This window comes from Mustela nivalis (assembly GCF_964662115.1).
Source record: "Mustela nivalis genome assembly, chromosome: 7".
Classification (NCBI taxonomy): domain Eukaryota; kingdom Metazoa; phylum Chordata; class Mammalia; order Carnivora; family Mustelidae; genus Mustela; species Mustela nivalis.
Window position 1 is genome coordinate 55847050 of NC_139026.1, and position 24244 is coordinate 55871293.

The following is a 24244-nucleotide window of genomic DNA, read 5'->3' on the forward strand; positions in this document are numbered from 1 at the left end:
GGAAACAAACCACAGGTGTGTTGCGTCTCTCCCGAGAGTCAGGGCCTGGGTGGGGGAGGAGTGATGGGCTGTGTCTGAGTGTCTCCATTGCCCTGATGGGCAGGTCAAGGTCTATTTTCTTTCAAACACACAAGGAGGAGAGCTTCTTGCCTATGAAATTTTTGACACAGTTTCTGCTATTGCTGGGAAATGTGTATCTGCAAGAAGCATTGGAGTGGGGTACCTGAATCAGAGGGGACTGGGTCTTAGTTGATGCTGTCCCCTAGATGGCCACACCAGAGGATGGAGGTCTGGAGAAGCTTTCACCAATGCTTCCAAACCTGGCGTGCCAATTCATTCTCCGCAGACGGAGTCGCCATTTCAGGCTTGACTGGATTCAGTAATCACCACACCCAATGAGTAACCGTTTGCCCCCTGCCTCACCTCTCCTAAACTTTCTAGCCTACATTTACCTTTCAATCCACTTGAATGTGGTGTATATGGGGTATCATTAGAGCAAGAGAATAGAAGTCAATGTAAAAAAAAAAAAAAATCCATCCACCTTGACAGTCAGTATCTGTAACAGTGGGTAAGTGGCCCATGACCAGATAACATGGCTTGGCTGTAATTAACAAAACTACGAGCTGTTCCCTCACACCAAGAGAAAGGGTTGATGGGATAAGACCAGGCAAGACAGCAAGAATGTTCTCCATGTGTTTCTTTAATTTCTTGAATCATCCCTGCTGAATCCCTTCCACGGATCTCAATCTCTCTGGCTTGGAGGTGTCTAGAAATTGAACAGTGCCTTCCAAGAGCCACCTCTCCAAAGGCCTACAAAAAGGGACAATTGCTATTCTTTCCCATGGTACGATGTTCCCTCAATTGTGTCTCAAAATAGTTCTGGCCTTTTGAGCTGTCACATCACATTGTAAACTCATAACTATGTGAATTAACATATTGTTTTTTCCATTTCCCAAATCATTAATAAAGATGAATTTGAGAAAGGGGAGAAGTTGGCTGGAAATTAGAATTCTGTTTTCTTTACATGAAACCTACTTTACTTTTGCACTTTGAAGGGAATGATAAAAACCTGGTCACTTAACATTTTAAAAAGGACCCTGATAAGGCCCATAACCCACCGTGAAATGCAAAAGCTTTCAGTGGCAGCTCGTTTAACTCAAACCCTCTATCCGGTGGAGCAGGGAAGCCCCCGCCCCCTCGGTTCTCACTGATTGCCATCCTACCCTGACTTCACTGTTGTCTAAGATTAGGGAACAAGGAGTAAAAGCATCCTCTCCAGCCTTCCTTTCTCTCCCCATGGAGCCCAGGGCAACTTTCTGCCCACAGAATATAAAAACATTTGTATTGGTTTTTACGATTTAAGAAAGTACTTTGACCGTATGTTTGATAGAATCCTTTGAATGGCCCTTTCATTATGGTATTATCATATCTCTTTTCCTGGAGTCAAGGTCCTTTTCAAGTTCATACTCAGAAAGTGGCAGGGTCAGTTTATAATCTGAGGTCTTCTGGGGCAAAGTTTGTACTTCCTCATTGTGTTCTATCCCTTCCTCGTCTCTGCCCATCACACCAGTGCCTGATTTGGGAGCTGCCCTCCGAAATGCCCCCGTGAGAACTGGAAGTTACATCTGGGCCTTAATCCTGGACCTCCCAGCTGTGAACTGACAGGTCGTTGGGAAATTGCTTAGTGGGTTTAAGATTCTGTTTCCTGAGCCATACAATGGGTATAAAAATATTACCAGTGAGTATCAATGAGATAATGTAACAAAAGGATGTACAGTGATGCCTGGAACACCACCTAACAGGTGTTCAGATGTTCAATAAATGTTGGCTTCTTTGACCCCTGCAAAAACTGCTTCTCCTCTAAACACACACACACACACACACACACACACACACACACTGCTATGTCACTGTAGGGCTATGCTGATATATCCCTGGCTCTTCCAGTTCAGAAGCTGAGGTGAGTGCTGTACTGGTATGGTAGAATTAGAATGTAGTTTCGTCTGTATCTCTTAATGTTCCAATTACCCTTGCAAAAGAAAAAAGCAAATGAAATACATAAAACTGCTATGAGGATTGATGCACATAGTGTGTGTGCTATCTAATAACACGTCACATAAAATTGGCAGGGCCAGAATCACCTCACTGTGAGAAGGCGAGCTGAGAAACTGGAGCAATTTATGGGAACATTCTATGGGACCTATAACTCCACTTTATAGTACCTTAATTAAAAACTTCCCCCTGCCCCCTGCCCGCTGGATAGAGCTTCAAGAAACATCAGTCAAGGTCTATTTCAATATCCTCATGAAAAAAAAAAAAAAAAGTTGCTGTCCTTCAGGGAGTCTGTGACGTGTCCAAGGGCTTACGGCTTGTTTATGGCCAAGCCAGACCTCCTATCTCCTAGCCCAATGTCCTGTACTCAAGGTGACATTTTATTTTCCAACCTCGTGCTCTCATGGCCCCTGCAAAAAATATGGGGGTATGAGCTCACAGAGGAGCTCATCTAATTGAAATCTTGGCCTTATTTCACCGGGTCTTATATCACATCTAAAGCTTTCGACACAAAATTGATGCTGGAGAGTAGAGAAGTATAGAACCGCACGAGGAAGGACGGGGTTGAGTGAAAGCAAATGTCGAATCTGTTGAATCTGGCAAAGCTCAGAAAAACTAGGTAAAACCAGAAAACCTCTTCTGGGAGCGTGGAACTCAATTCTTGAAGATCATTAAAAAGGTATTTCAATGATAACAAGAATTAGAAATTGTTAAAGCAGAAAATAGCCTCAGAGATTAGCTGGTTGAAACAGCTTCTTATATGGATGAGGGAAACTGAGGCCCAGGATGGAGCACATCGGTTCAGGGTCAAGTGATGAGTGAGCAGCAGGAGTGGGACTAGAGGGGGAGCCCTGACGGCCAGCCCAGCACTGTTTTCTTACACTGTCCCACTGGTTTTGGGTGTCTTCAGTCTTCACGTGGGAGAATAACTGATTTTGAAAGTCCCCCAAATTCACCTCCCCTAGAAAACCACCTCCTGGCTGAAAGAGCCTGGTCACGTGTTCCTCCCCTGAATGTCGGCCTGCTTCACGCCAGCCAGTGTGTCACTTACCTAAGAAGGCAGAAGGTGAGACAGTCCCATTGCTGCGTGACACCATGACACTGATGCCGGTCTCTATGAAGGGCACAGAGAAGTCGACCACCTCGGATCGCTCCTCATTGATGGTGAGCGATCCCACCGCCATGTAGGCCCTCTTCATGACCACCTGGGACAAAGGCACAATGCTCTAATTAGGAAGGCAAGGGGCCACCACAAGGGAGACAGAGCCCTGCAGGGGTTTCCTTAGTAGAGCAGGAACAGGAAGTCTATTTACTATTTTCTCTTTCCTCAAATTTATAAAGGAGCTTTTTTTTTTTTTTTTTGTATTGACGTGAAACATAATAAACGAAAAGCAGAAATGGCCCTGACACTCTGGACACTTACCTCTCCAATCATACCGTTCCAGGTTCCATTGATCTTCTTCCCGTGCTTGCCATTGGTAACCAGGTAGAGATCATAGGTGAACTTCACAGATTTAGAAATTTTCTTAAGGATGTCAATACAGAATCCCTTGCAACACTTCTTGATGTAACCTGGCTCCTCATCTGTTTTATTCCTAACCAACACAAGACACACACACACACAAAAACAAAACAAGGCCGATATTACCCTTTACCATTAAAACTCCAACCCAAAAGCAGGTCTTCCCCTTCACCACTGAGCACAATGTGTACCAGCCCTGAGTGAGAAAATAAATGAGACCACAGAACCGCAGTTCTTTCATTAGCTCACCACACTGAACTGTGTTTTCTCACAATTTTTAGTGCTCCTTTGAAGTATAATGTACCTCAGGAACGTGCACATACCCTCAGGGTACAACTGAATAAATCTGTACACTCTGAATGCGCCCATTTAACCAGCACCAAATCGAGAGACAGAAAAATTCCCCTTTTCTTTTTCTCTTCCAGGCATTTCCCACCCTCACCAAAGAGAACCATTATCTGACTTCTAATGGGATCGCAGGTTATTTTTACCTATTTCCAAAAATGTTTCTAAATCTCAAAATTTCAGGGCACAATGGCTCAAGGAAACATGGTTCAACGCCAGTGCAAATTTAAATGGCTCTAAATTGGACATTCCAGTTGTTGAGACCAGGCAAGGACAGAGCTATGTGAGCATAGTTCACAGCAAGTCTCTAGGTCATGATTTGGACAGAACCACGGGGCTGCTCAGCAATTCACTGCCCAGTAGTAACTGAAAATTCAACTTGGTGCCCAATTCATTCAATGCCTCAGGTCCCTACCCAGGCAGGTGCCGACAGCTGTTATTAGATCTGCCTATCCCACGCCACCCAGAGCACTGGGGAAGGGGGCATACTCAGAGACTATGCGTTTTTGGCAGGGGACTGTGTTCCTCATGCAGGTTCCACTCAGAGGGTCCACGCTCTCCACAATGACAAAGGGGGCTTCCTCTAGGGTTACAATGCTCAGATGGTCATCCTCCTGTTCTTCTGTCTCAGGACACATTCGGGGCCACACGTAGTACTTCATCTGCAGGGACTTGTCTTTCCACTTGCCCACCTGCACAGGGGTAAACAAGAGACTCAGAAACCACTGGCAAGAGACCTTAGCAGCCCCTCCTGGCATCACCCAGGTAAACAGACACAGGCATCATATGTAATAGAGGGGAAATTCTTTTTAAACCTGTATGCTCAAAAGGAGTCTACCATGTCCGTATGTAAGAAAGGTAATACATTCATTTGCTCACTCACATACCAAACATTGGTAAGAGGATCTACCACGTGCTGGGCACCCTGCAAAACCTCAGGGCTCAGTGAGGCATCCTTCCGCCCTTCCGTCAAGCTCACATTGAGTCAAGGAGTCAGAAATGTAAACAAATGTTTACAGCAATAGATGGTAAGTGCTAACACGAAAGCCCGTACAAGTGCTGGGAGGGTGCCAAACTTTCCTGCCTTGTGTGACTGCCGGTTTTTTCCCACTTAACTGTAACAAGGAGCGTGATAGTGAGAGCAGCAAATAGCTCTGGAAAGGTCAACAGAATGACTGGAGCAAATGAGCCAGAAGGATGTGTTTTGGCTTGTAACAGAGGTCCAGTGGGAAGCCATTGTGGAGAACTGGGTAGATCTGAATTGGAAGAAAATGAGAAGTCAGGGTTAAAGGAGGCTGATGCCACTTAGCCGGGGAAGGAAGCATGCTTGGGTGGTGGTGAATGCCATGGGTCAGTGCAGAAATGCATCTGCTGGCTTGGGTGGGAGCTCCAGGATGAATCACATAGGTCTTTCTGTGTACACAGGCTGTGTACTTCAGGGAGTGCCATTCAAACATGCTCCAGTGTGAGAAGTGGGTGCCCCCTGGAATCATTCACGTGGTGGTCCTGCGGCCAATCACCAGGAGAAATGTGTGGCTTCCATTATCTTTTCGAAGAGCCATTCATTCCTGTTGTTGTAATAGAATCTGCAGGACTTTGTTGGTGGGTTCTTGTTCTCACTCTGCCTGGAGTTTATACCTTTACATTTTCTATAACCAAACATCTTCAATTACCCCAGGAATTATGGACTGTAAGCTCCTGCATTTTTCCAATCTATAATTTCCTCCACGCAACAAAGCAAATTAGCAGTCAAAGTGAAGCCCCAGGACTACAAAACTACTTAATTATTAAGTACATAAATCAATAAGGAGTAGCAGATGGGCATCACTTCATAAGTTTTCAAGCAAATTGGCTTAGATTTCCACATTCCTACAAAATCCAAACTCCTTCGTGTCTGCTTTTGTCTAGTTGGGTCTCTCCCGAGTAACTTCTTAGGTGTCATTTGTCCTCCCTCCCACCTGCCTAGTAGACACCTAGTAAGTCTGTACAGCCACAGCCCTTGTATTACTGTATCACTGTACCATGGACAGTGGCTTGGTGTCCTGGACCGACTTGTTGGTCATTAACCTTGGTGCTAGTTTTCTTCCAAGTGTATAAGCCATATTTTACTTTTGTGTTCAGAATTAGGCACTGAACCAAATGTTTGCTTTCCTTTTTGTGTATCATCTTCTCCGAACCGAAGGTCCTATTTTGGTGCAAGTCTGTTTTTCTTCATATTGCTAAGAGTACTTATTTCCCAAGCAGAATTATCCAAATAGCTTCCCAGCCATATGGGGATATTTATGTCTTCAGCTAGCGGTTAGAAGGGAGGCAGGACTTGGGGGAAGGGAGTCCCCCACCCTGGGGACCCGTGATGTTGGGTCACCTCCAACTCGCCCTATTTATCCCAGTGGCCAAATTGGTATCATTTTCTGTATGTTCAAGGATGGGGAAAGGTTGGGAATCCCTCATGTACCTATTTTTATTTATTTTTCAGTCTTACTATCTTTTCTCAATAGTCCCTTGTGGGTCTTTTCTTTTAAATCCAAATCTGTTCTCTTCTAGCTTTACGGCTGTTGGTGTAGTCCAGGGGTGCAGCAGCCCACTGTGTGATGACTGCAGGCAACTTTGAACTTCACACAGCGTCCCCACCCCCCGGAGTGCACTGTGGACACTGCTGCCAGATGGCTCTTCCTAAAACATCACTTGGTTATATAATCGCTATTTAAGAATTCCGACAGCCTCTCACTGCCCTCGGGATGTGTCCAAATTTCTCACCTAGATGGTCGAGGGGTATGCATGCAGCTTAATCTACCTTGACAGTGTTAACATCACTATTTTGAAATATGAACCTTTTGTTCATAGTGGAAAAGGAGATTATTGACATTGAGAGCTAATATAGGTTAATCAGGAACAGGTTTCAACAAGCCAGCAGTATTTCCTTTTCTAATGGATTGACTCTCTCTGTAAGACAAAATGCTGCAGAGATAGCATTCTGGCCAAGCTTCTCACGACACCCTTGTGAACAACATGGTACAACAACATAGTATCGATTATTGTATACTTTGATAGATTTGAAAAGAGTTTAAAATATTTACCCCAAAAAGAAAAAAAAAAGATTGTTTAATGAATCAGTGCCAGCTGGAAAAGAGGTCTTTAACTGACAGGTCCAGAGACTCTGTCCTTACAAGTGGCTTGCATCGAGTTTGCTAAAACCAAACAGAAGCAACGCTTACAAAACCGCGCAGAGCACAAGGCTAAATGGGATGGACGAACTGCGGCACTGCAGACTCAAGGTTGGGAGTGATAGGAATTAATTGGAATGGGCTAAACCAAATGGAATGAAATTTAGTAATATTTATACATGACGTTGAGCACTTAGATTTTTTCTGAAAAGCAAATGCACAGTATTTAAAAGGAGACACGTCAACTAACAGCGTCTTATAAGAGCTATTGCAGTAACAAACGGTATGTTTATGGCCGTACAGTATCTAGCACGTGAGGTGAGGGAAGGGCACAGATGATCCCATTCTGCTGCTCATCCATCACACCACAGCTTGGAAACTAGCTGTTGATCCTATAATTCTACGATCAAATGATTGTTATTTACTAGATCATTCTCCTTCATCCAGCAATAACGGGCATACGGAGGCCCCACCTTTTCTCAGCTTCCCAGTGAGTGAGCCCTGTCATTGCTTGCTTCACTTTAGTTCAATTCAACCTAGAGCAGCTGCATGCCAATTCTGTCCCAGGCACTGGGCTATGTTACACATAACAATACCAGGTAGCATTTAGCAAGGGATTAGGATACAGTAGGCACTGAACATTCTAAAAATCTCATTAATCATCGCAGCCAGCTTGTGAGATGGGGACTATTATTTAATGTCTCATTTCACAGCTGAGAACAGAGGGGTTTGATGACTTACCCACATCGTCATGGTGAGTGAGTGTAATGGCAGGATTTGAAGCAGAACGCTCTGGCTCCCAACCTTGGGCTGTACCCACTACCCACACTGCTGCTCTGACCTTGAAGGAATAAAGCAAAATCCCTGTCCTCTGAGGACAGTCTAGGGGGAAAGACACTATCTCTTGATAAGAAGATTAAATTAGGCTTTGGTAATTACCTAACAAAAGGTATAACTAAAGTACTCTGGGATTCAGAATAGAAGTGATTATTTCTGAAAGGATTGGGGAAAAGCCTGGTGAAGATCCTTATCTTTGAGCTAGGCCCTGAAATGTGGTAGAGCATGAGGCAAAGAGTAGTCTATCCACCCAGGCAGTAGCAAGAGCAAAGGATCAAAGTCCTACAGTTGCTCAAGGAGAGACCAAGGACAGCCCTTCACAGCTGAAAGGTATGATGTCGGGGAGAATCGGCCTAGCTCACTTCTCCTCCTCCTTAAAGATCTGTTCATTCTAGTTGGACAATCTTCATTTTCTAGAAAGCCAGATGGACAGCACTCATCCCTTCCCAACAACTTGGTGTGTCACACCGGTAGCTTGAAATTAACTGGGGCTAATTTGAAATTGGCAAACACCGAAATTCAGGGCTTCCCTCGCCCATCCTCCAGTTATTAAACATTTGCCAGCCCACACATGGCCCGGAGTTACCAAATCATTCATTATCTCATGTCACTCGCTACGGCAGTTAGTGACTTTAATTTTTCAGGTGTCTTGTCTCCTACCCTAAATTCTGAATGTAACCCTAAGTATTTTTGTGACCATGGACAATTGTTTAAAACTCTGAGTCTCAGTGCCCAAATTGGTAGAATAAGGGAATGATTTCTAAGGTGCCTTGCATAAAATCTCAGGATCCCAGCATCTTTTTTAGGACGGAGGTTCCCTACCACACTTCCACCTGATTAGAATCCAGTGTAAAGCATTTTACGTGATTATTTCCTCAAGGGAGGGAAGTGTCGGGTTTGTTTACACAAAAAGATTAGCTCGTCTTCAAGTAATGATTCTTTTTTATTGTTTCTTCAAGGATGACTGCCGTGAAGACGAGAAGTTCACAAATTCCCCAGGACTGAAAGGAGAAACAGTTTGGGGAGGAAAAAAGGAAAAGAAAAAGAGCCCTCCGCCATAAATATCAGATTCAATGCCAATACACAGTGCTCATGCGAAACGCCATGTTTAATCACCTCAAATGAGCTACCTCAAGGCAAGGAGCAAGCATTTAGAAACAAGTGAACAGCTGAGTATAATAGGAACTTTTTGTGTGGAAAAATAAGTATGTCTCAACAACTTGTTTAAAAGGGAGGAAGTATGGTGGAGAGATTATAGATGGGAGGGTTTGTTCAGAGTGAAGAAGAACGGCAAGAGGACAAAGAGAAGCCTGAGACACTAAAAGGGAAACTTCTAAATGCTTTCCTAGAATATCCGGGCTGGTGTGAGTTTGTAATACCGGAAATGCAGATATTTCAGAGAAAATACAGTGAGAAAAGCTGAATGAAGAATTTGTAGCTGAAGTTAAAATATGATCAGAAAAGGAAAAACCTTGAGGAAATAATGAAGAAAACGCCTATAAAGTGCTCTGAATTCCTCAGAGATAAGCACTAAACAAACATCATTACCAGGCACACATTTACCAACAACATCTGTCTATAAAAAAGGCTGTTCTCCATACTAACATCTAAAAAGAGCTCTTGAGGACTGAAATCATCTTTCTCAAGAGACCCCTCCCAGCCCCCCCCAAAAAATCTCTGGTGAGTTTCCTCAGAAAAACATGGAGTCATTTTTAGGGATTCTGGTTTGGTACACTTGGTACAAGCTGAACACCTGTTCAGCTGGGGACTTCTCCTCAAAAGGAAGTCTACCTTACAAACCTGCCACATATTATTCCATAGCCTCCGCTCAGGAAAATTCCAGAGAACTGATCTGTGGTGATTTTAGACTTCAAAGTCTTCCTTTTTGCTAAAGGATTTCCTCCATTACCACTAGTGAAACTGAAACCCTGAGAAGGCCACACGTAAAAAAGGCAGCCACAGGGACCGTGTTCCTGCTGAAAGTCCCTGAGTTTGTCCCTTTGGTGAGTGTGTCATCATGGAGAAGGGAGTGGGGCCTGGGCAGGACACAGCTGCTGTGAAGGCTGCCGTAGTCCTTGCACAGATAGCAAAGGACATCAGTCTCCCCGGACTGCCTCTCTCATCGGCACAGAAAGTAATTTTTTAAGATCCTAGAACAAAAGCACTTATGAGAGCCTCTTTAGGTGTCATAGGTTATTTTTCAAAAATCAAAGTGTTTTTGTTTCTTGTTTGAGATGGCATCTGGCTCTAACACTCAACACTTGCTTATTGTATGCATTCTGCTGACTTTAAAAATGCAAAATCTCAAAAATTTTTACATATTTTTAAAAAGATTTTATTTGTTTAATTGACAGAGAGAGTGAGAGAGCACAAGCAGGGGGAGGAGCAGAGGGAGAGGGAGAAGCAAACTCCCGGCCAAGCAGGGAGCCCAATGCGGGGCTCCATCCCAGGTCCCCAAGATCATGACCTGAGCAGAAGGCAGATGCTTAACCAACTGAGCCACCCAGGTGTCCTAAAAATACAAAACTTAAAACTACATGTGATTTCCTTGACCACGCTAAAAGAACAGGCACAGCGCCTGCCAGGCAGCCTGCACACACATCCCACTCTGTCCCAAAGCCGCGCCAGGTCTGAGACTCCTAACAGAGCAGAAGTCTGAGGTTAGGAAGGCACTCCCATTTCTCTTCCCTAAAGCCACTCATTTTAGCACTGAGGACTTCTAAAGGTTGAGTGTCTGCTAGTATCCCATTTTGCTCAATATTTATTCCTCCATATCTGCCCCTCTTCCCCATCACTGGGAACCAAAAGGACATTTTGATGTATGGCCACCCGCTATATTATACAAAATACATACACAAATATATGAAAAGGGGGACATGTGTGTGGGTGCATGTGTGTGTTTTCCAAAATCATATCATAATATACACTTGTCTCTGCAACTTGCTTTTTCCACTTCATTATACATTATGGGCTTACCCCCAGTTAGCACTAACTCCCTTAAACAGCTACAAGGTATTTTTAGTAATGGACAGGTCTCAATGCATTTAGGTGTGCCCCTATTAGTAAATAGTTAGGATATTTCCTAAAAATAAATGTAACCAAAATACATAATACATATGTTGATATTTCCAACGCATTCATGCTCATTAATCTGAATAAGCAAAATAAAAGGATATTTATGCTTTTAAGTGTTCTTTGGGAATACCTTCCCAAAGGTATGTAGGGACTGAACTTCCTATCAGCAAAGAACACAAGTGCCCATTGCACACGTTCTCTCCAGCACTAGATTTTTAACACTATTAACGTCTTCCAATCAAAGGAAAGAAAAACGGCATCTAATTGCTTGAATTTTCATCTCCTTGGCTCGCAGAGAGTGAGAGCACCTCTGCACATTAGCATTTAGGTTTTCCCCTTTTATCCTCTAGTCTAATCCTTCACGCATTTTCCATTGAGCTGTTTGTCTTTCTTATCTATTTGTAGGGAGCTCCTGGTGCAGCAGGAGAGTTACCCTCTATCTGTCAGACATGCTTGAAATATGGTCCTCCCTCTGAGCTTGGTCTTCTGTTTTTGCTATATATATTTTTTTAATGCACAGAATTTTACCTTTACCTTTTTTACTTTCATAGGCTCATGTCTCTATACATGGAACATTTGGTTTTCCCACTTTAAAAACAAAAGATCTACCCCCCTCTCATGCGTTCCTCGCTCCTCCCTTTTGCACGGAGCTTGTCCTCTACTGTCTGATGGACATGTAGCCTTGCCTCTGTGTTGTTCAGTCTTCCCTCTGTCCATCCTCCTATCCCTCTCAAGTGCTCTGCATCCTTCTCAGCCATTCTCAGGCCTCCTCACTTCCAAGATGCTGAGCTTGCTCACCTTGCTCCAAGAAAAAGCTCTGTTTGATCTTCCGGAATACTTTTGCCAGTCAACCACCCCCTCTTGCTGTGATATTAAAATGCTAGCTGGAGTTTGAGATACAAATCCCTGTGTCTGAATAGGTCTTTAAGCCCTTTAGGGCAGAGACCGCACTATTTTATTTCTTGTTGTCCCTTGTCCTGGCTTGAGCAAGTGTGTTCTAAATCACTGAGTGTTGTCACCAGGGGAAAAAAAATACACAGTAGCCTCCATAGGCTGCACCAGGTTGAATTCTGGTGTTCTTCCCCAAAAAGGCCTTTGGAGGCAAAGGCTGCCACACACACTGCTTCTCTCCATTCTGTCTCTCTCCAGCATCCTGATTATAGAGCTGCCCAGGACTGACTCAGTTCCTGTGCGCACTGCTGTAAGTATAATGGTGAAATCTGGTGCGCTGAGAACCTAATAGGGCCCCCAGGACAGCGTGAAGCCCCTTCTCCCAATCATCTGCATACCCAGTGATATCTAGGTTTAGAACACCACCATCTGAAAAATGCATTAGCAAGTAATTTCCATATTCAAATTTGATCCATGACCGCCTGGGCCTATTATGGCTCCTCTGGGGCTCAGAAAGCTGGGGACCGGCAGCCTGGGGACACACGGGCCACAGGGAGGTCCAGCCAGCCACTCTTGCCTGGCCCTGGTGTAGGTCTCCCAGGGAGATGGAGCCAGTGGTTGTCACCCCAGGTCTCGGCTGTTCTCCCTGACGCCCAGGACTCCCGGGGACTGTGAATTCCTCCCACGCCGTGCCGCCATGCAAGGCCCTTGGACAGATCTTTGTTCTCGACTCATTCTTTTCGCCGTGTCTCCTGCTCTGGAGAGCAGAGGAAGGGAGAAATGGCGAGCTAGGGTAGAAGGGGGTGCTATGGCTGGAAGCCTCTGAGTTCCTGGGGAGCAGAGGGCAGTTATGGGCATTTCAGATAACTCCATGAACAGATGTGATGAGAAACCTGGCCTAGAGAGAGAGAAAGAAGGATGAGGCCCTGCGATTGAGAATGAATTCGGCGATAATACTGGAATCACCGCAGCTCTTCAGGGCCAGACCTTGGGCCAGGAACCTCACAGGGAGTCGTGGCGTTCCTTGGTCACTAATTCCCCAGAAGGGGGAATGTTGTGATGCCCATAATACAGACAAAACACAGACTCACTGAGGGTCCAGGGTCTTATCCCGGACCTCTTTGACTCTAGAAGTCCATGTTTCTTTCAGTCTGCCCTGTTGTCAAGAGAATATTCCAGACCTCTTTATTCCTCACCTTACTGTGATCTGAGAGAGAGGAGGCAGCTTCAACCCTGTAGCCTCCTACCCCCACCCCAGCCTCCCAGAAACTGTGAACGATGGTTGTGTCTACAGACTCTGTGGCAAGTCTGCAGTGTAGGCCTGACAGGACGGTAGCAGGTGGCAGTGGGAGGCCCAGCACTGACAGGCTGTGTGACCTCTGGTGAGTTACTTCATCTCTCTGGGCCTGGTACATCTCAGCTTTGTGCAAGTATTTGCCGTTTTCCTCTTCCTTCTCCCCTCTTCATTATCACTATTACGCCTACGACTGAAACATGGGTACAACTCTTTAACATGCTTAACTTACTCCCAGAAACACAGGTTTTTTGTTTTGTTTTGGGTTTTTTGTTGTTGTTGTTGTTGTTTGTTTGTTTTTGTTTGTTTGTTTTCCTTGCAAGTGGCAAGGGGGAAATTTACTGAACAAACCCCAACTTCTCAAACTTTAACTCAATTCATTACAACATGTCAGGGTAAACTCCGTGTAATTCTTTTGGTTTTGTGTGCTATTTTCATACAAATAAAAACAGAAACCACAAGGATTAAAAATGCTGTGACCCCTCTAGATTTAGCAAAGGCCTTGAATCCAAAGAGCCCCAAAGAGCCAGGTGTTCCCTCTTCATAAACCCTACCCTGGGATGAGATGAAGATTTTAGAAAGGGCATTCATTCTTCTAGATCAGAGCATTTTGTTCATAGCTTGCCACAGAGGCTCAAATAGACTGAAAGGTTCAGCACAATGTCCTGAAGTGTTTGAAATCTCCCAAGCCACTGCTCCCCTGTCCTCGGACATGAACCTCAGAGCCCCATCTGGGGACTTACGAGGGCTTAGTCACTGGGAGTTGAGCTCCACCATCTCCCGTAAGCTCCCTGTTCCCAAAAAAGGCCCTCCTCTGAAGCTTCCAAATGGAGCCCTGCGCCATCCCCCTGGGACACAAGGGAGGCAGGTAGGGACGTGCAGGTCGAATTTCAACAGTACCCAGGCTCGTCCTGCTTTCCTCCTACATCGCCGGGCTCTGAGCGTGCAACACGCTCAGAACATGGGCTCGCCCCAGAACACAGCTCAGCCAGGCTGCTGACTGCTGGATGTGGGTGGACGCCAGGGGTGCTGCTAGCATCTGCTTTTGGGGCCCAGGCCACAGGCTCCAGTCATGAACACTGCCCATCATTAGGTTGGCTTCTTACTCTCCTCCTTGATCTTCAAATGAGAAGCTGTCAGGGGAAACGGGAGGTGCGTAGTGTCTAAATGTGACTTCCTGGATTTGAGCACTGGCTTCACAAGTATTTGTGTATATACGTAATAGACACAACGCATGCATGCGTGAATGTACTAATGTATTGATTAGTCCATTCATTCATTCAATCAATCCACTACCTCATTCTGTTTTGCCCTATTAGTCGAGCACAGAGGCTTTGAAGTCCGAAAGGCCTAATTTGAGTCCTGACTTGGTTTGTGTGTGACTCTGGACAAGTTACCTAACCGTTCACTTTTTATTTATTTATTTTTAAAAATCATTATTATTTTTTATTATGTTATGTTAGTCACCGTACAATCCATCATTAGTTTTTGATGTAGTGTTCCAAGATTCATTGTTTATGTATAACAACACTCAGTGCTCCTTGAAATCCATGCCCTCCTGAATACCCATCACTGGGCGAACTCCTCCCCCACCCCCCTCCCCGCCAAACCCCTCAGTTTGTTTTGTAGAGTCCACAGTCTCTCATTATTAATCTCCCCCTTCGATTTCACCTCCTTCATTTTTCCTTTCCTTCTCCCAAGAGCCGAGATGCCTTTCAACAGATGAATGGATACAGAAGATGTGGTCCATATACACAATGGAGTATTATGCAGCCATCAGAAAGGATGAATACCCAGCATGGATGGGACTGGAGGAGATTATGCTGAGTGAAATAAGTCAAGCAGAGAAAGTCAATTATCATATGGTTTGACCTAACCACTTAAACTCTCTGTTCTGGATGCCTGCTGCTCTACCTACCTGCCACCTTCCACCTGACTCTTTATGCTCACTCTCTCCCCCGACCTCTTTCCTTAGTTCAGTCTCTCCTCCTTTGTGCACTGTTTCTCGCAACTGCATGGTCCTGTGGAAGCTGTCATGTGACTGCACTTCTCAGTCCATCTCCTGGCCTCAGGGCCAGGGGACCTGACTGCTGGGTGAAATCCCTGGGATTTGTAACCCCAGGACCAAAAGGAGTGCCAAGTCAGTGTCACCCCAGTAGCATAAGCCAGAATACCAAAATTTCAGATGCAGTGGGCAAGCATAAGAAAAAACCTGTTTTTTTATGCAGAGAGAGAAGAATGAAGCCAGCAGCCAGAGACAAGTATATACAACTGGGCGAGAGTAAGATATCTGAGAGCATCGGAGTCCTGGCTTGTAGCTACTCTAGAGGTCCCACCATAGTTCTGTTGTGGGTTCTGATGAGAGAGCCTGTTATACTTGTAATAAATTTGCCTTTTGCTTAAGCTAGTTCATGTTGGGTGTCTATTCTTTATAATCAAAGCAAGTCCTCATCACACATTGTTTATCTCACCTATAAAAGGCCATAGAGAATAACTCAAACTATCTCCATGGGATTTTGATAAAAGTCAAATAAAATAATGTACATACACTGCTTTGTGGAATGCCTGGAACACAGTCAGCCCCGAGGAAATGCCAGCAGTTGTGGTGCTCATGGTAGTATCTAGCATCAGCTTTTTGTGAACATCTCAGAAGCCACGAAGTGAATTGGCTCACCAGTTCGCCATTCCTGAGCAACTGCTCCCCTGCCTAGGGCCAAGGGAAGGAGAAGCAGGAGGCCCCGCAGTCAAACTCAGAGCTCTGGATTTAAGCAGGGCCAATGAGCTAACGTTTCTGTTGTCAAGTCTGACAGTGGCTTGTGACTGCATTTCCCACCTGGCCCCTGACCCCGAGGCCTCGAGGGGATGACTTGGACAGTCATGGGGTCTCAGTGTCCACCAATTGAGCATCTTCTTCCAACTGGCCCACATGCCAAACCTCGTGGCCAAACCTCCAAACCTCCCATGCCTTCTATCTCCCTTTTTATTCTCCATGCACCCCTTCCACAAACCCTCTTCAGCATTAGAAACCTAAGCAGAAGGTTTCTGTAAGATCCCTGTCTTGGGGCTCTCCCTGCCAAAGCAAGTGGTAGAAGTAAGATGTGAACACAGGCGATCTGATGTCAGAACCTTGGCCACTACTCTGTATTGCCTCCAGTATTCTATAAGAGGCATAAGAACAGGATCAGGCATGGAGTAATAATGATGTTCAGCAAATGGTACTGACTCAGAATAGTTCATCCGTCCTGCTCTCCATAGGCATGCCTCGGGCCTGCCACAGCATTAGAGGCCCTAGGAATGCAGAGCGGCTGAAGGATAAAATGCACGGTATGCAAAGCAGTGCCACCACCCAGAAGGCACTGACTTCTCATGGGAGACCCCTGGGAGCCAGCGATGGTTATACTACTGCTCTTCAAACACTGCTTACTGGTTGGATCCCAGCTTGTTCGGCCCTTTGCCTCCTGGTAATAAGTTTCATCACATTCCCTCCTCATGATCCTTCTCTGAATTTCAAATGTATTTAAGATGTTTAAAGAAAAGGTTATTTGAAAACACACAGGAATCGATCATTGATCTTGGACACGGTGGGCCAGTGCACCTCCAAAGTATATCTCAGGATGCTAAGGAAAATGATGCAAGTTGTTTCACATTCAGTAAAGCGACCCCAAAGAAAACTGGGTTCTCGTGCAAAATATCCAGAGCTAGAAAAGGTGGCCAGAACTGGACCAGGACCTCATCAGGTAAGACTGTAGTGAGCTGTTTTTAGTGTGGCAGGGTGTTCGTGTGCAAGGGCTGAAAAGAAAGTTAAAAGGAGGGATTGTGGAAAAGGAACATATTGTGTAAGTATAATGACAATGTTTTCCAGACCACAAATCTGAATGTAAACTCTGATAATTATGAATGTGTTTTCAGGGACAATGAAGCAGCATAGTTGAGAGTGTGATCATCCAGAAATCCACGACATAAGGCTGTGAATATATATGAAAAGAAACAAGGCATGAACACATTGAAAAGACACATAAAAATCACCAAGGCGATGAAGGAGCACAAATAGGAGAGGTCAAAGTCATTGAAAATACATTATAATTTAAAAAGACTAGATGACAGAGAAAAGAAAAAAAAAAAATCATGAAAGATAGGCTTCTAAGGAGATGCCCTGCCCCGTGGAATTCATAGAATGGCTTCCTCACACCTCACTGAGGCCAGGACTAGAGGACTAACTCCCTAGTGATACCACTCCTTCTAAGATTATCCCAGCTCCACCACCCTCCTGAGGCAGAATCATCCAACTTTGTGGACACGCCTACCTGCCAAGTATGTGCAAAACAGTCTTTCTGGAATATTCTGGACTATGCTATCCCAAAGTCACTCCTTTTCTCCATGAAATGGCTTTCTCCAGCTTTGGAAGCCAGAAATGGCAGGAAAGGATCTCACACTACCTTCCATTCGCATTCCACTTCTTGCCTGGTTTCCCTAACCTCAGTCTTACCACCTCCAGTCCATCCTCTACCAGGCCCCCCGCATGACCTGTTGATCCTTCAGATCTGACCCCACCCTTACCCTTTTCAAAGACTGTCAGTGCCTCCTCCTTCATCTACAGAATGATTTCCACCCTCCCTGGATGAGTACATAGTTATTTTCCATGCTTTCCCCTCCTCTCTCCCCTTCCCTTTCTTTCCCTCCCTTCCTCTCTTCTTTCTGGCCTTTCTGCTTTCTTTTTAAGTTAATCTCTTCAAGGTTCCTAGCCTTAACCTTGATCTGATAATAACACACTATGCTGTGTTTCCTATCAGAATGGCTTCACCTTTCCTGAAATTCTCTATTTTAATCTTACTCTGAATGACACCACTCAACATTTAGGATTAGGATTCAGCATAAGTGGTATCTACTCCAAGAATCCTTTCCTTACCATGCCCCAAAGGCTGGGTTGAGGGGTTAGGCAGCCTTGTTTTGTTCTCTCCAAATACCCTGTATATATCTAAATCACCGAACTTGCTATATAACACACATATTTGGTGGCTTATGTGTCTGGTCTCCTTTAATAGACTATAGTTTCCTTAATGGTAGGAAATTAACATTATTATTATTATTATTATTATTATTATTATTATTATATCTGCAATGCCTAGCATGAGGAACTGTACCACAGTGTGCACTGAGTGAATGTTAGCTGAACAAATGAGTGACTGGGATTTTAAAAGGAGAACCTGTTCTTGGTAGCTAATAATAATAAATGATGGTGGTTCTGCTAATAATACTAGCTAATATTTACTGAACATTCACTATGTATCAGGGACTATGCTAAAAGCAAGACACGTGCATTATTGATTTAACTCTCAGGGTAGTCTCATAAGGTAGAAATTATTTTTATAGCCATTCACGTTAGGTCATTTTATTAGTGGTACCCACAATGAGTCCTATATTCCAATATCCATACTTGCATAGTCCCCTCTCTCATTGGCTCTAGATTTGGCCTTGTGACTTGCTTTGACCCACAGAATTGCAAAATATATGATACATACAGAGACTCGATGAGTGACAGTACAATGGGCCTTACCTTCTTGGAATGTTGCTGATAACTCTGAAGAAACTTGAGCCAGCCTCCTTGAGGATGGGCAAACATGCAGAATATAATTTTAAAAGGAGAATATAACATATAATTTTAAATTATATGAGTGGTGCCGTGTGAGATGAAACCAAGAACCACTCAGCTCACCCCCAACTCAAACTGCTGCCCCAAAGAATAGTGAGTAATACAATGGTAGTTGTTTTAAGCCACTAAGTTTTGGGGTGGTTCTTCCACAGCAGAGGTTAACTGAAATACATCCACCTTGGAAAAGACTACGCATATCAGGCAAAATTGAAGTTAGAAACAAGATGATGACAGATATAAAATTAAAAGACAAAATGGCACCAAGTTCTTTAGAGTTCTTTAATATAAATAAGTACCTTACTGATGTAAAAGTACTTCTTAATTTTAATGCTGTTGAAAGAGTGCTGAACACAGGTGAGTTTCAGGCCCAGCCCTACTATTGCTGAGAAGTCCTGTGAACGTGACACATCACCAAGCCTCTGGGAATCTGAGTTTCTTTGTCGGCAAAATGGGGAGATAAGTACCTTATGTATATTCTATTAATTTCACAGGGCTGGTGAGAGAATCAAATGTCCATCAAACTGCCCAAATGGAGGTATTAATGCTATTGGAGTTAGTTAATAACTTTGGATCACAACAATTACTAACTCCTCCACAAACCAGCAAAAGCTGGTGGGACAGAGGAAGATGATAAGGAATGGGAAATTCAGCAGATAAACTGTCCATATCCTTCCATGTACTGAATGATGTTTCTCTAGTAGGTATTTCAACACCTTTAGTATTGGTGCTATCTCATCATTTTCCGTATATGGTGCTCTTGAGATAACTTGTGTAATACTTTTTTCCCCCCAGAGTTTAAAATCCAGTGTCACACCCTCTCTTAAAGGTCAGGAGAATACCTGATCTCAAAGCAAACCCACTGGCCAGGAGTGTGAGGACTTGGGTCAGTCTCTGCCTCCCATGAGCCATGGGACCTTGTCTCTTAACCCTGCTGAGTTTGATTCTCTGTTAAATATGAGAAATGATGAACGCCCAACTCTTATATAAACGTGTACGGGACTGGAGGAGATATGCTGAGTGAAATAAGTCAAGCAGAAAAAGTCAATTACCATATGGTTTCACCTATTTGTGGAACACAAGGAATAGCATGGAGGATATTAGGAGAAGGAAGGGAAAAATGAAGACAGAGAAATCGGAGTGGGAGAGGAACCATGAGACACTATGGACTCCGGGAAACAAACTGAGGGTTTCAGAGGGGAAAGGGCTGGGGGGATGGGTTGGCCCAGTGATGAGTATTAAGGAGGGCATGGACTGCATGGAGCACTAGGTGTTACATGTAAACAATGAATCACAGAACACTACATCAAAAACTAATGATAGACTGTATGGTGACTAACATAATACAATAAAGAAAATAAAAATAAATAAAATGTATGAAAGTGTATGTATGCTGGAATACCAAATACAAATATCTGGAATAAAAGATACCTGAATTAAAAAAAAAAAAAAAAAGAAGAAGAAAAAATGGCTGAATTAGATAGAAATCCTTATCTGCCTCCCTCCAAAGCCTGGGATTCTTCCATGGTGCTGGGCAGCCTCCAAATGGAACCTTCTCAGTCTGCAGGAGAGCAAAATTATTGGCCAGGTAGTTTACCATTAAATGGGGTCACCAGCTTGTGGCTAAAGAAACAGATGATGAAAAAAAGTGCTGGGGGAGAAAATGCCTGTTTACAAACACAGCTTAATTAATTAGTCAACTCAGATGAGGCAGAAGAGGCGGGTTTCCAGATGCTTGACATGGGGAATTAATTAGCAGAAAGGCACCAGGCTTGGACTCCTGTCTAGAGCACATGGTGGATTTAAATGACTAAATTGCCTCAGTGTCCCTCACTTCAACTAAACTGTCCCTCAACTTAACTAAAGCCATTTGATCGGGAACGAACAAAAGCCAACAGCAACCACCACAAAGAAAACAAAACAAAGCCCCTCATTGAGAATGACAACCAAACTGGAAAGGGGCCACCAACTAAAGCTACAAGTGAGGTCTAGAAAAGAAAGTCGTCTCTAGTGTTTCCAGTTCATGTCACAAAGGGTCAGAATAAAATGAAAGTGAAGTAAAGTCACATCCCACTGGCACTTGGAAATTCCACATCTGTACCTAAATAAAATGGAAAATAAACCTGTAGCCCTTGAACTCCTGCCAGGCAAAGCCACTACCTTCATGTCCACCATCTTGGTGGCTGCCAAACAAGTGTGTCTGGGAAAAGCTGAAGTACCAGGACACTGCCTCCAAGTTCTATGTCATTTTGCTTATGGAAAGGGTAAAAGGTAACTTGGGAAAAAGAACTCCTTTCACCCAAGTGACTTGTAAATAGAAACTAGGCATGAAATCTGTAGAAATCACAACAAAATGGGGTTGGGTCAGCCCGGGAGAATAAACAATGGGGAGATAACATTCAATGAAAGGCATACTAAACTCTTTGTGACTTTACAAATCAAAGTCACTTTTTAGGAATGGGTCCCTTCCCTTCTCTGCTTCTACAGTTCACATTTCCTGGAGTTCTAAAAGGGCTTCTCATTTGTTGTTTATATTTTCATCAGTGAATTTCCATGTATTCTTCAGTTGTTTGGGACTTGTCCTCTGCCTAATTAAGCAGAGGAAGTTAATGAGGTATGAAGTGACTTTGTGCCCCACAGTAAACAGAACATCATGCACATGAAGAGAAGTAAGTGACAGGTCGGGGCAAAGAGTCAGGTGAGGCTTGAGGTTTGGGGGCCTGGACAGAGGGTGGGGGGACAGAAAACCATGATGAGATTCCACAGGAGGGGGGCATCAATGCAGACTCTTGGATCTGGAGGCGGTCTAGAGAGAATTGATAGGCTTCAACCAGCCTCTATATTAGAGTCACCTGTAAAACTATTAAAGTGCAGATTCCTGGGGGCTCTAGTGTGGCTCAGTGGGCTGAGCCTCAGACTCTTGGTTTCAGCTCAGGTCACGATCTCAGGGCTGTGCCCATGTCAGGCTCTGTGCTCAGTGTGGAGTCGACTTAAAGATGCTCTCCCTCTGTCCCGTCCCACATTTGCACATGTGCCCTCTTGCTCTCTCGTAAATAAATGCCAACTCCTGAACCCTGTCCCCAGGCCAGTTCTACTAGAATCTCTAAGCAGGATGAAATAGTAAATTTAAATAAAGGAGACAATAGCCTTATTTAAAAACTCCCCAGGTGATTCTAATGGGCCACAGGATTGAGAGCCGCTCCTCTCTGATGACCCCTTCACTTTATAATGGGAGAAGTGAGGGAACACATCTGGAGAGGCAAAAGAGATGGTGTGGGTCAATGGTGTTAGGTGAAAGTGCCAGGAGTTGTCCGGACCAGCTTCCCTCTTTGCTCACAGCTTCATTTACAGCTTTAATCTCCCTTTATGGGAAAGGGAGCTGTCCCTGCTGGGCTCCTTCCCCTCGTCAGGGTGTCATACTTGGGCATGTGTGTGTGAGGCTGAAGGGGGTGAGACTAGCGGTGTTCAAAGTGTGGTCCCCAGACCAGTAGCATCAGCATCTGGAACATGTCAGGAAGGCAAATTCTTAGGCTTCCCTCCAGACCGACTGAAGAAGCAGTTGTGAGCATGGAACCCAAGAATCTGGGATTTAAGCAGCCCGATGCATGCTGAAGTTTGCGAACCTCTGGTTAGGACTCTCATTTTCCAAGAGCTCTTGAGAGGCAGGGTCCAGAGTGGAGGTCATGATGGCAGGAAGTTCATGAGGACCCTGGGCCCTGCAACTGAGGTGGAAGGCTGGCAGGGTTTTCTCTGGATTAATCAAGGGCTGCAAATAAAATGTATCACCACATACAGCGAGGATTTTAATATTTACCCTGTGTCACCTGCCTGACTACAGCTAGCTGGTGAAAATAAAATGTCTTTTGTTCCCTCAAAGAGATCTGATGCCAAACTGATTTGAAAAATTCCCGTTTTTGCCTACAAAAGGGGTTTATTCAATACCCTGCCTCATTTCAACTGCAATATTCCTATTTTCAACTCCTGATTATGTCTCACAATAGAGAATAAGAGAGATAAATTTAATAGTAAAAAGATAATCAATGTTTTATCTGCTGGAAGAATCTATTCACAGCTCATACCCCGTCAGTGGCAGGAGCACCCACTCCCAAACCAACCCCATCCCGTTTCTCGTTCTTTCTTGGCTCAGGGCCCTTCTCAGCACCTACCACACAGCTGTTGATATGAGGAATGTGCCAAAATGATGGAAGAGCTAGGTCACAGCAGATAATCCACTTATGGATAATAAAAAATGTGTGTCACACTTGGCTGATCATGTCAGTTCTGAGCTGCTCTACATACATAAGAGATCCTTCAAACCCAAGACAGATTCCAAAGCAAAATGAAAAACCCATACGATCTGGCCATGTTCTGACTCATGTTTTAATTCACCCTAGAATAACAGGTCAAAATAAACTCTCTGACCAATAACTAGTTATTGATCACGTGTCCTATGCCAGGCTCTATGTGAGAAACTGCAGGGGGGTACAGAAGATAATGACACAGATTCTGTTTTCAAGGAGCTTCTAATCAAATAGGGGAACAAAGAAATGTACATATTAAAAAACAACTTATAATGTCCCATGTAGCAGCTATGATCAGCTAACTGGTATACCAAATAGCTTATAAAAAGGATTATAACACATTATAATGGATTATAACTAGTTCATGTCAGTGTACTGAGGTTGGCACAAGGCAGCCTCCTGCATGCAATTATTTGGGGACCCAAGCCAGCAGAGACTCTGGCATCTTTAACATGAAGCTTTCAGGCCCTCATGGGGGGGTCTCCATCCCAGCTAGCCAGAGACAAAAGGAGCAGAATTGAGCTTATGTGGGAGGATCTTATGGGGCAAGCCTGGAAGGGGGCAAGTCTGGAATGGGGCAACCCATCACTTCTGCTTGTGTTGCCCTGGCTAGGCATCAGTCACATGGCCATGCCTAACTAAAAGAAGCTGGGACATAGAATCCAGCTGTACAGCCATAAAGAAGAGCAAACAAAATTTATTTGGTAAATACCTACAGCCTCCACCATGTTAGGCATGCTTGGGGAGGGTTGTGAGCTGGGGGTGGGGGGCCTTGTTTCATTGTTTCCCACTATCATGTGTTACTTTTGTAATTTCTGAAGATTCCATACTCGTGACACTCCCCTTGATTTTTCCTAGAGCTCAATGGAATACTGTACACAACAGTCCACTCTAGGAAGGAGTGTTACTGGGAAGCTATGACAAAATTCAGCAAAAGAGGGGTAGCAACTTTCAAATGATGTTACCTTGACCTTTCTGTACCTCCTTTTAGCCAACAACTCTCTGCTTACTGCCAATGCATGAAAACCACCTCAGTGTTGGCACTTCAAGCAAGTGATGGATTGCATTCAGGTCCCTGGGCCAAGAGAGGATCCAATAGGGCAGGACACCAACTGT

The 24244-nt window shown here is 44.3% G+C and overlaps 1 protein-coding gene across 2 annotated transcripts in view; it reads right to left on the reverse strand.

Moving 5' to 3' along the window:
• The window catches only part of GRIN2B (glutamate ionotropic receptor NMDA type subunit 2B), a gene marked incomplete at its 3' end in the record, with an annotated part of 404946 nt that overhangs the window by 45249 nt on the left and 335453 nt on the right, over positions 1 to 24244 (reverse strand). For both annotated transcript variants that reach the window (XM_082739496.1, XM_082739497.1), the window contains 3 exons: positions 4409 to 4611; positions 3476 to 3647; positions 3104 to 3257 (listed from right to left, as the gene is read on the reverse strand). In XM_082739496.1, the coding sequence (XP_082595622.1) occupies positions 3104 to 3257; positions 3476 to 3647; positions 4409 to 4611 (529 nt within the window). The remainder of the gene's footprint in view (positions 1 to 3103; positions 3258 to 3475; positions 3648 to 4408; positions 4612 to 24244) is intronic.